General features: G+C 35.2%; 1 protein-coding gene across 3 annotated transcripts; it reads left to right on the plus strand.

Moving 5' to 3' along the window:
* The first annotated feature begins 668 nt into the window (after positions 1-668).
* Positions 669-7099, plus strand: LOC112276868 (uncharacterized). Of its 3 annotated transcripts, XM_090246958.1 has the most exons (11): positions 669-914; positions 1050-1128; positions 1671-2080; positions 2660-3007; positions 3519-3674; positions 4017-4114; positions 4284-4496; positions 4746-5243; positions 5499-5953; positions 6094-6187; positions 6393-7099. In XM_090246958.1, exons 3-11 carry the CDS (start codon positions 1898-1900, stop codon positions 6505-6507), a joined length of 2160 nt encoding a protein of 719 aa, XP_090103084.1. In that variant the 5' UTR covers positions 669-914; positions 1050-1128; positions 1671-1897; the 3' UTR covers positions 6508-7099. The 3 variants fall into 3 exon arrangements, 2 of the variants coding, with proteins under 2 accessions (XP_090103084.1, XP_073387172.1); XR_016500518.1 differs by having other exon boundaries at positions 680-1128; positions 6094-6243; XM_073531071.2 differs by having other exon boundaries at positions 682-1128.
* Positions 7100-13063: the final 5964 nt, after the last annotated feature.

Here is a 13063-nt window from a genome sequence, read left to right on the forward strand (position 1 = left end):
TTTGGACAGATTGTCAACTTGTTGAACTTTACATGACCACCATGTCAAATCAAAACAAAACAAGCACACTGGAAGCAAGGAGAGAAAAGCAAAAACACACACCACACACTGAAAGGAATGTGCATAAAAGTGTATGTTTGTGAATATATAAATATATACATATACATACATACATACAGATAGATAGATAGATAGAGGAGAAGGGTACAGGATAGAATTAGGACTTCAAGTAATCTGCAAAGGGGGCCATGTGGGGGGAGGGGAGGGGGCAGGGGGATCGAATCTTTCCCCAGGGTAGATGCTACCCTGATGCTGCCGCCCCCACATACACCCCCTTCTTGCTTCCACCCTTAGGGCCAGAGAAAAAAGACAAAAGAAAAAGAGAAGAAACAGCAGCAGGAAAGAAAAGAGAGAGACACATGCAACTAACACTCACCAAGGGTGAGAGAGAGACAGAGAAAGAGAGAGAGAGAAAGAAAACAGACTCCACGATGACGTGGATCTGACTTGGATTGAAAGTGGCTGGTCCTGTCCTCGTCACCCGGTCAGTGTACAAACGATGTCAGAAATCCACGACGAGTCATCCATCCACAGTATATCATCCATGCAGCCATCCATTCATATGGGACTCCTCGTCGTAGGGTTGGGAACAGGGGGAGAGAGGCAGAGAGGGGAAGGGGGCAGGTGTCGGTAGGATTGCGGGGGATTGCAGAGCCAGCGCCATCGCCATCGCCACAGCCTTCGTTGCCGCATGAGAGAGAGTGTGTCAACAGGGGACAACTGGGGTCGAAGGAGCGTCGAACAGGGAGAAAGGAAGGAAGGGGCCGTGACCAGCGAGGCCACGCCACCGTACTTCACGCCACGGCAGGGCCGCGAGGGAGGGAGGGAGAGAGGGACCAGCGAAGGAGAAGCCAGTTAGAATCTTCTTCTTCTTCATCTTCGTTGTCTTTCCTTCTTTCTTGTGGTACCAGATGAGCCTTCCTTCCGTCTTCTGTCAGCTTCCGTTTATGGCATTTCTTGTTTCCTCACTGCAAGAATTGGAACCGCAGTCGGTTTCGTGACCTGCGGACTTGTGGCGTCCGTCAATGTGGACGATTTTCTCCCTTCGGCGCCTGCCCGCATTGCAAGGTGAGACCCGACAGAGCCTGGATCAATCTGGAGAGTTGGGATCCGAATGTTCTGGGAGCTCGGGATCGATCAGTTTGCGAGCTCTGCCCCCACTCCTTCCCTCCTCCCCCTCCCATAAAAATTCTCGTGTTAGTGCATGTAGTTGATGTTTGGTTCTCTGTTTTTGTTTTTTGTTTTTCTCGTTTCTGTCTAGCTTTTTTGAGTGTCTTGTAACGGGAAAACAAGTTTTTTGACATCAGGCTTTGCAGGGTGAGAAGTAAGAAATTTGTGAGTAAAGGAGATACGTGAGGATACGTATAATTAGGATCCTTTTGTAGGATCAGTCGGCTTGAGATTCGAAGAACATATTCCTCCCAAAGAGTGTTATGTGATTTTAGGTTTTATTCTTTTTTTTGGAGGGGGCTTGTGTTCTGTCGACCGAAAGTTTAGATCTCAGCTGAAGAGTGCACTCTTGCAATGGTGAGCCGGTCATGTTCGGCGTGGTCGTGATTGTGCACGAGAATTGATTGGGGGTCGATTTGTGTGATGTTTTTCCTTCTCAGTGTAGGTCAGTTTTCCCAGCGCAACGTAATTCGAGTTACGATGGATACAGAGACGCTTGATATTTGAAGCGCAATGACAAACCTCTCCTCGTCAAGGGAGTGATCGGACGGTCAGCGCAAGGGTAGCGTTACGTAATATTAGAGTTTGAGCGATTTGGAGGTTCCGGCAAGGAGTGGACATAGCGACAGATGGAGAATGGAGGGGCTTGGTAAAGGAGGAGGAAGAGATGGCAGGAGTGGACAAGAAGGATGCCCACTGGCAATGTCGGCTCTGGTGGCCCAAACACCTCGCCGGGGCGCAGCTTGTCACCTCCATGGCGCTAGTCGGTTGGGTCTCCTTCTCAGATCCCTGCTCTCTAGACCTAGTTATTGCTGCGACCTGCTCTCTACCAACTTCACGACTTTTCCAGGTTTTTCCAACCTCTCTCTAACAATGTATACTGGGAATTGGATATGGTTTACATTCTTGTACGACGATTCCTTGTGATTTGTCAGTTCAGAAGCGATTCAGGATCATAGGCGTGAGACCCCTGGTAGAGAGAAAAGAGAGGCAGTTGGCTCCTTTTACAACCCTAAAGGACTGTATGTCAAAGTGAAGATTGCAATGAGTTTGCAGTGGAGCTGTTGAGTATTATTGCAGTTGTTGCTCAACAAACCTCGTTTAGTTATGGACTTTGTTTAGAGTGTTAGCCACTTGGACCACAAATTTGAAAGAGGGTTGTTTCACCATACTGTAGGAAAGTCATAGGTTTTACTTTTTGTTTTTTTGTTTTTTTTGTTTTTTTGTTTTTCTCGGGGTTGCTTTAATCTGTGTCTCATTCGATTGACTATGTTTTTTTTTTTTTTTTTTTTTTTTTTTTCATTCTTTTTCTTAAGGCGATTGATTATCTAAGTATTTTGTCCCGTGGGGTTGAGTGGTTGGTTCACTTGCCTTTATACTTTGATTCTCACAATTGATTTCTTAAGCATATTTTAGTTATATTGTGCAGGCTGTAGAAGATATTTTGAATTCCACTGGCAAAAGGTTGCTGGGTCAGATTCCAGGAGCAACACCTCCGTGCATTTTAGGTCAATACCATCCATTATCTACATGGAATAAGGGGCATGCAGAACGTAAAGATAGAGACAAGGGTGCAGTTAATGGAGTTGGTGGCTGTGCTGATTCAAACACCTACGTCAAAGAAAATACAGGGAACACTAGTGGTAATGTGAACGGCTTCAAGCGGTGCCCTGCTGTCTGGGCAACTGCAGTAGCCTGGAAGGTCGAGGGTGGTGGATTTGTGCCAAGATTAGTGTATATTGGTGTTCGGGGTGTACAATATCATGCTGTTACCCATGTGAGTGGCATTTCCTTTGTCGTCTTACACTTAAGCAGATTAGTTCTAGGTTATGGCTATTCATTATATTTACGTGGTTCTCAGTTTTTCTTGCCATGGGTTGGGCCTGCAGAAGATGACGAATAGGAACAAAAACACATGATATGAACAAGTGTCCAGAGATAAATTTGAAAACCAACTAAGATCCCTAATTTTCCATTAGAAGCTGGGACCTCTATTGCTCTATCTCGGATATTGTCTCTATGTCCCCGTAAGAGTGAATTTTCTCTGAAATGTTACTGGGTTCTTTCCTGAAGTCTCAATTTTAAAGTGGTAAAATGACAATTTCAATTGTCTGTTATATCATCAGTTGACTGTTTCTTTGCGTGCTGGGACAAGGAAATCCAAAGTATCGAAGTCAATGTCTTTGTTGTTGTTTTAGCAATCTGAGAACGTTACTTCGTCTTTCATAATTTTACATTGAGAGCATGTTCCGAAGATTATTGTAACAGATCATTTTTGGTGATGACAGATAGTATTTTATGAACAGTCTCAATATGGTAGAGGCCATTTATCTTGTCGGATGTGGTCCTCAGCACATCTTGCAAAGCAAGCTTGTCTGAGGTCGACGATCAAACCCAAATGGGTGATGGATGCCGCAGCTGAGAAACAATCGGCACCTGATATTGTGAGCTCATATACTTTGTCTTTTTAAACATAGCCGAGGTCAAGCATTAAACCAGAATGATTCTGATCCACATCAAGTAGATTGAATGTTGAGTGCATTTTAATTTTCTCAAAAAAAAAATTGCTTTATCATTTGGATTGTTTGTGGACTGTGTAACGACGCCACCATTATATGTGGATTGTATAACTACCTTTTATGTAGCCAACGAGGAAGGTCCTGGTCAATGGTTATTCAATGTAACATAATGCTGCTAATAAGTTCTGAACTTCTGGATGTGTAACGGCTGCATGGTGACATTCCCCTGTATGTTTTAGATTTTTTCATCGAGTGTGTTGGGTGCAGGAAAGGGTGATTGAGCAGCTCAATTGTAGTTCTTTTGTGGAGAAGACACTTGCGCTGTGTTTGGGCACAACTCCTGCAAAGACATCTCTTCTCCAGAAGTAAGTGGGTGTGATGTCAGTTGATGTAGTGCAAGCTTATCACCCATACCTCCGACTTTTACTTCTGTTCCTCGATTTTGAAACGCATTAACTGTTTGGAAACGAAGTTTTCGACAGATTAAGCGCTATTCGGATTATTCCTCTAACTTTCGTGTCCTTTTGCTAGCAGTTGGTGGTGGCGTACTACAGCAGTTTTTGTTGCATCTGTTGCAACCATCCTCTACATTCTTGCGTGGGCATGTTCCACTCTCTTAGATAGTTGGTTGTCTATTGTTCCATGCATTGGATGTGTTCAACAGATGAGCCACACGTGGCATGCTTTACATCTCCGATGTCATCAACTTTTAGCGTGGCCATTCATTCTGCACTGGGGTGGCGTAGGGTACGTCTCATTCTAGAATCAGCTATTTTATTTATTTATTTATTTATGTATTTTACAATGCAATGGTATGAGCATGTAGTGATTAGAACAGGTACTTTAACGTTCTTCCTAATCAATGCTTAAATTCACCTAAAATCTTCCCTATATATTAGTCTACATATGTTCGCGTTATGAATAAACGCTGCTACCATAACGGTAGACAGGAGGATCTCATTTGCTCTTGTGTAAAGTTTTTGATGTGGGTTGCAGGTCTGAGCAAGCAAATGTAGCCATGGCGCACCGTTGTGCTCAAAACAGACACGCAACCTGGACTGCGATAGTGGTGGACATGGTTTTGGGCGCCATAGCGGGTGTTCTGGTTCTCTATCACGAACTGGCAATCGCCAATTTTGTACATAGAATGGTCCGGACGTTGACCGATGACATCATGCGAACTGGCTGCATATGGTTAATGGGAGTCCCTGCAGGTTTCAAATTAAACGAGGAGCTTGCGACAAGGCTTGGAACTCTCGCATTACATGTGATTCAGACCTGGGCAACTGTGGGTGCCCTAGTTAAGCCAGCGCTTCGAATATTTTTACCAATTCTGGCTCTCTTTGGGATCCTTATGGGTCTCACTGTCCCAGTGGCAATGCTAGTGGACACATTACTATTGGGTTCAATACATATTGCTGCTCTTCACCAAGCTACCGCATCCTTGTATGCGAGCCAGCTCCGTGCACTGGCTGCTCTCTGGCGCCTTTTCGGGTAAAGTAATTTTCACAATTCTTACTCTTTTTGGCTTATGATTTTGCCGTTTTTCAGTAGTGGGGGGGGGGGATGTATGTATGTAATTACATTTATATTATTTAACGCTTTTTAATACTGTCAGTTTGCTGTTCTTGTTAGTTTTTTTTATGGAACACTTCTGTTGTGTTTGAGGTTACGTCTGCGGTTTGTTTTCCAATGACCTGAGGCTGTGGTTGATTTATTCTTTATTGCTGCGGTGACTATTTGAAACAGAGCCAAGAAAAGGAATCCATTGAGAGGCAGGCAAGATTCTTATGAGTGCTCGGTGGAGCAGTTGGTTGTGGGGTCGCTTATGTTTGCCCCTCTTCTTTTGCTGCTTCCTACAACCTCTGTTTTTTACACCTTCTTTACCCTCATCTATTCCATCATTTCAATCGTAAGGCTGTGCCTGCAGTACCTGATACTCATCCTTCAATGGTTCCCTTACGTTGAGGTTGCGCTATGGCTTCTTCAGCCTAAAAGGTTTCCTTCTGGTATTTGGTTCAAGTCGCTATATGCTGGTCACCTGCCAAGTAAATCTCTGCCAACAAAATCTGATAGTGAAATCAACGGTTCAAGAGGACTCTGGAGCTTAGCTCACACAAATGGGGGCTCTACAGAACCTACGGACAAGGAAGAGTGGAAAACCACATTAGTGTCATCATTAGGTGTTGAGACTGCCGGCATAGGTAAACGAATTTTCACCTGATCCGTAGTCTATTGTTGAATAAAATAATAACTTTAATTAATTTTGTGTAGATGTTGTAGTTGTGCATCAGCTCTTACATGAAGTTGTTCCTGTTCGGCTTACGTTTAATATATGATCCAGGAGAATTGCTAGCCCCTTTTGCAGCGCAGCTAGGGGGAGTCTGCACTTTAAGATCTGCTGTGGCATTAATGTACAAGTCTGTAAGCGGTGGCAGGTAGCTGAGCCGAATAATTTCACCTGCTGTCATTTTGGTTTACAGCAATATACCAGGTGTCAGTAAGCGATATGTACATTTTTTTTCCAGTGTTCGTTCCATGCTGACCTAATGGGAATTACTATCATGACAAAAGTGACGATCTCTTTGTTTTTGGTAACATAATGTATCTTATTTTGACATCAGTATTGCATTGTTGATTCAGGATACCTTTGGCATTGGAGTTGGAAAAGGGAGCAAAGCTCCCACATACATTAGTAAGTGTGCGTAAATTTTGGAAGTTGTGTTATGAAGCCATTTTTCCATCTGCCCAGGCGTAGTGGAGCTTCCTCTGTGGCATCAACCACCATCCAATACTAGTTTTAATCATTCTTCTAAGCCCTTGATGCGTCACCTCTTACTGCACGCGGCTTGTTTACCGAGGTCTTAAGACCTCGGTATTACCCGAGTAATTTACCTTTCGTTTCGAGTGGATCCATTTATACTAAATCTGCCAAGCATGTTTAAGGCACTACGTTCGTTGTGGTGATCACTTCTTCCAAGTTTTCTCCGCATCGATTCCATTTCCAGAGGTTTTGCATTCAGATCTGCAACAGTCGAAATTAGAAATAGGTGTATTTTATATGGATTTGACTATTGTCATAGATACTTCCTTTTTCTGTTCTTGTTCGGGTTGGATCAATCAAAGAACCCTTTTGACGAGGACTGAACATCACACTAGGATGGTAGAAGCAGCTAGATAGCAACTCTTTGTACGGAAAGGGAGATGAAACAGCTACATCTTATGTCTCCAGAGCAAATTGTTTAGACACAATTTTGCATGATGCAACCTAAATTGTGAGTACAGGAAGTAACCAATGTTGCTTTGAATTTTACTCGGGTAATACCATATTTGGCAAGCAGCTCAAGCTATGTCGATGCGATCTTACTATGTGCTGACAAACTACAAACTGATTCTTTTTACACAACATCCTCGGTTCCAGCTGAACCACATCCCGGTTGACTACTGTCATTCCTTGCGTCACGTTCCAGGTGCGCAGCGCAGCAGTTCCGTTTTACCCCAATCTCATGCACATCATGACTGGGTTGTTAATAAATTGCAGTGTTGGCAATAATGGTCGTGAACACGAGACTCGCGGGCAGTAACTAGTGCGACATGTGCGCGCTCCTCACACTTTGCAGTGCCATGGCAATCCTGTGGTGCAGAGGACTCGACTCATTTTTCCTTACATGTACAACGAGAAGCGCATCTGACCTCTCGATGAATACTCCCATGTTGTAATGTTGCTCTCCACTGGGCACTGATCTATAGAGCGGAATGCTCCAATATTAGAGGGTTCGTCGGATTCCACCGGCACCCAATCGACAGTAAGCTGCATCACGACCTTCGCTGTGGCTGCTTTTTCCCGATTCGCTTCAGATCGGAGCTGCCCCTCCAGCACCGCCGAAGCCCTACAAATCCCACGCGACGGGATGCGAGTCTTCTTGTGACGACGTGGACTATGACCTGGATGAATGTGCTTTTGGTGATGACGTGGTGGAACATCTATAATTTTAAATGAATTATCAACTTTGTTCACATAAACTTAGATCACTAAAAGATTGCATTTCTGTCTTTTATATAATTTCCTTTTTCTTTTCGTCTGTTTTGTTAGTTTTCTCTCTTTATCATTTTTTTTCTTTTCATGTCAAATATATTCTTATATCCATGGTAAGAGTGTGTTTGTGTGTGTGTGTATACATATGTGTATATATATATATATATATATATAGAGTATATATCTACACATCCATTGTTGTGTGGAAGTTGATGGTTATAATGTGGATTATGGGCAATTCAAATATCGAAGCATTTATTTTATTATAAAAATGTAAAATTGCAATGATTTGAGGATATATACTCAGTAGAGATGGTAATTATAAAATTTCTATTATTTTTTGAAATTGTCCTTAGTTGAATCTCTTTGAAGAGTTAGTTTTGGGAAAGGTTTTTTTTATAGCCATCATACTAGATTTTAAATACATCTTTAATACATACAATTTATTGAATAATTTACTTTAAAAATAAATAATATGAAATTTATTTATAAGTACATACAAAATATTAGAATAATAATAGTAGAAGTTATGATTATATATATGCAATAAAAAAATTATTTTAAAATGTACATGATAAAATATAATTTATAATCAATATTATATATTATTAGATTGTTTACATTGAGAACATAATAAATGTATACATTCAAAAGCCTTAAATCAAGACTTATATTTTTGAATGTAGAAAAGTTTATCGAATTGCAGAATTATTTTTAAATTATTTTTTAAATTAAAATTAATAATAATCTATAATTTATAAAAAAATTATTTATAATAACTAAATATAATTATTATAATTTATAAAGGTAGTCATTTAATTTATTAGAAATATAATTTATTTATAATTTAGATTAAATAAGAATAATATATTATCAAAGACATGAATCTTAAAACAACCAAAGAGTCAATATACTCTTTTGTTATTAAAAAATAGTAGAGATTCACTTAAAGATAGTTATAATATTAAAACTAGAATGACTATTATCAAAACTAAGAAGAGTAATGGCTATTGAAATAAAAATAAGAATAAGAAAGGTGGTTGCAAGAATGAAGAAGCCATTACTTTTACCTCTATATATACTTAGTTCTATCTAACTCCTCTAATCTAAGTAATTACTAATATTTGCAACATTACCTCGTCTTTTCAAGATAAGCTCTACAAAGAATAGTGATCACTTATTGAAGAAGTTTAAGATAAAAAAGATTATATTTGCTTCGTATTCTAATCTTTGTTCTTGTTGAAGATAATTGATAAGTCCTTTCAACCATCAATAATGTAATAAAGTAGGTTAAATAGAAGAATGCACTATGATATTATAGGAAATTCTACCAACAACAAATGATTTGTCTAATTATCTTGATGATAATTATTAATATATCTCAAATGTTGCTCGAAAAACTTAATTCGTCTATTTAATTTATTTATTAGTCTAAGAATAGAAGGCCAAAGATATTATTGTTCACCTTCAATATATTGAAAATAATTCTTCAAATCCATGGTACAAATTGATTTCATCTATCCAATATAATATCTCTTGGTATTCCATAATGGCTATAGATATTATAAAGAAATAATTTAGTTGTTTCTTCATTTATAATAGTATTTGTATATGGTACAAAAAAGCATCTTTTTAGTAAAGCAATCTGATATCACACATATAAAATCACAAGAGCTTAAAATTGAAAGATTTGTTATAAAATTTATAAAAACATAAGATCATAGTTATTTTAATATAGATAATCATAAGAGATGTCTTTAAGATCAATAATAAGGAATTTTTAAACTTAAACAAAGATCACTTCATTATACAAAGTCTTTAATTTCTTTCTATATGTGAGTCTATCAAAAATCTCTTCAAATTAACTTCTAGGTTTTATTATATCCATAATGTTTTATAGCTAGAAAATTGTAAAGAGCTTGAAGAGAATATAATTTTGCTTTATTTTTTAGAACATATAAGTGTTGTTTAAACTAAATAAGATTGTTTATGAATTCAAACCAAGAAATATTATAAAAATTTAGAAATATTTTTGAGATCATGTATAAGAGGATCTAAGGTCATAATTGATTGAACTTAATCAAGAAAGATTGAATCAATAATTAATGTTGATTTCATTCTTTAAAGATAAAATAAAATTGGTATAAAAGAATTATTTTATATTAATCAAAAGTTACACTTTCTTCTTTTGGTGCAAGATAAGAACATCTAGAAAAGATATTTGATAAATTATATTATTTTTATAGAAAAAAAATAATATTAAATATAAATATTGATAAAAACATGCTTCAACAAGCTTTGAAAAAATTTAAAATATATATTGGATAAAATACTTGAGGTTCTTGTGATTTGTCAAAGCAATCATTTGATCAGAAGTGCTTTCTAAATAAGAGTACCATCCTTGAAATAAATCCATAATTACAAAAAAATATTTGTTTTGGATCTTGTAATTAATCTTTTTTACTAAAAATAATTTGTAAGAAAATTTTCATATTGAAATTTGTCATCTTCTTCCATTTATGACTTTGTTTTGGATCTAATTTATTTTTTTCTATAAAAAATCTTTGGATTAATCAACAAAATAGAGAATTGAGATTGTTGTAAAAATTATCTTTAAAGCTTAAAATTTTATTTTAGCTTCTTTATTCCACTTACGTTTGCCTTTATAAGTCAAATGTGTGAGTAGAGTTGCAACTTTAGAAAATTTCTTGATGAAAATCATATAGTAGTTGGTAATTTTTTTAAAAACATTAATGTCTTTTAATGTTATTAAAACCTTACAATCTTTGATAGTCTGAATTTTTTAAAAATCTATTATGAGACCATCATTTTGAATGATGTATTATAAAAAATCAACTTGAATTGTGTAAAATATATAGTTTTCTATCTTAGTATATAGTCCTATATATCTAAGTTTTTATAATATTTAATAATTTTCAAATTTATATTTTTTAATATTTAGAATAGATTAAAATATTACTTAAATAAAAAATAAAAATCATCTATTTTTTTTCAAAAAATATCATTTATTAGATGTTGAAAAAAATTTAAGTCCAAAAGGCATGGCATTATATTCAAAATGTCCATACTTGATTCAAAATATTATTTTTTATTTTTTATTTTTTAATGTGTATTAGATTATATATTATATATAAATCTAGTCTTGCATAGATCTTTGTTTGATATAATCTATCAAAAAGTCCTGATATCAAAGATTGATGGTACCTATTTTTAATAATAATCTTTCAGAATCCTCAATAATCCATTCATATTTATAGTAATCTATCTTTTTTCTTTACAAATAAAATAGGTATTCTTGATAAATTTTTTGAATAGCATATGAAATTCTTGGCAAAATTTTCATTGATATATTCTTTGAGTGAATCCAACTTAATTTATGATAAGTCGTAGATTGGTCCAAATGATGGTTGAATTCCTTTTTGAAGATTAATTGAGCAATTATAAAGACAATATTTTGGATTGATATTAATATTTTTTTTGAAAAAATGTTTTTATAATTCTTATATTAGCTTGGAATGTTGCTTGAAGTTTAATTAACATAGAAAATAAGTATGGTATAAATAATAAAAGATGATATTTTTTTTGCCACATACATGAAAGCTCTTATATCAATAAATAAGATTTTGGTTATATTAGACTTATAATTTTTTAGTTGGTTAGCAAAAATCTTGATTATGCTATAAAATAGAATTGAAATTATAAGAAATCTAATCTATTTAAAGATTATATCTTTTTAACTATAATAAATCTAAAATAATTAAATTAAAAGAAGATCTTATAATATTAGATATTTCAAAAAATATTTAAAATTTTTGTGGCTACATCTATTAGAATAGTTTTATGCATAATATATGCAAAGGAAAAAAGACCACTATCTATAATTTTTACATGTATGGGCTTAATTTTCTTTAATTAAGATGTTTTATGTTTTTTAACAAAATTTTTCTTTAAAAAAAAAGTTGGGGCTCATGAATCTAATAAAGTGAAGGCTTTATAATTTTTAGGTCCTAAATAAATATCTATTATTAAAAAAATATGATAATTATAAACAAAGAATATGACCTTTATTAGATATTGTATAAGATTCAAGTTATCCATTTCTTATTATAACTGAAAAGTCTTATATTTTAATATATTATCTTTTTTGAAAGCCATGCTCTTTATTTTGTAGTTACATTGCTACTTCATACAATGTTGAATAATATGCTTAGATTTGCCATAACAAAAGTAAAATCCTTCTTGACAATGTCATTTTTTTTTGTTCAATGAGGGATTTATATCATATTGTATATATAGGGATTTATATCATATATGATTAGATAGGAATAAGTAAAAGTAGATAAAATTAGGTTAATAAGATCTTTTAAAAAAGCTTTTTAGAAGCTTCATAGATGCTATTTGACTTTACATATATTTGTATTTGATTGATAGGTTAGAAACTTGGACAACAAGTTAATGACATGATGTTAGCTTATAGAACAAGCTAATTATGTGGCGCACATATAAACAACTTGTTTTACAAATTAAGATATATATATCTTATAAATTCAACACATTTTAGACATGTTATAGGATATTACCACGTAATTCTTAGTTAAGAGTATATATGGAGGCAAGAGTGAAGCCTTCTTTAGTTTTGTCAATGCCTTTCTAGTCTTTAGTCTTGTTTCAAAAATTTCTAAACTTCTTGTTTTTGGAAATAGCCATTCTAGTTCAATATTGCATCATCTTTGAGTGACTTTTTAGTTCCTTTCAGTGACACAAGAATGTATTGAAGATTTTCTTTCTTCAAGGTTCATGTCCTTGACAATTCAATACAACTTCTTGCCACAGACTCTGAACTTTTTCCATAGGCGTAGGGATAGTACTTCCATGATTTAGTTGGAAATACATGAGATTTCTACTACTTTAAAGTATTGAAAAGTTTATGAAGATTACAATAGTTGTAAATCTATTCTCACTTCCACTAAGAATAGCATCCATAATCTTTCCTTCTATAGACAATTCAAATAAATTCAAAAAGTCAAAATAGAAGAAAGTAATCTACAACCTCTAATAAAAATTTCTACAAAGTTTGATGGAACAAGATCAAAATTTTGAGGATTTTTACAACAAATCAAGTTCTATCTAAGGTTGCATCCTTTCCAATACCTTGATGGATTTATTCAAGTCAGATTCATAGATTCACTTCTATCAAGAAGTAATCTTTCTTGATTTGTACCTTTAATAAAAAAAGATTTGCTACTCTTTTATGATT

The sequence above is a fragment of the Physcomitrium patens genome, chromosome 24 (assembly GCF_059467195.1).
Source record: "Physcomitrium patens ecotype Gransden chromosome 24, ASM5946719v1, whole genome shotgun sequence".
Taxonomy (NCBI): Eukaryota; Viridiplantae; Streptophyta; class Bryopsida; order Funariales; family Funariaceae; genus Physcomitrium; species Physcomitrium patens.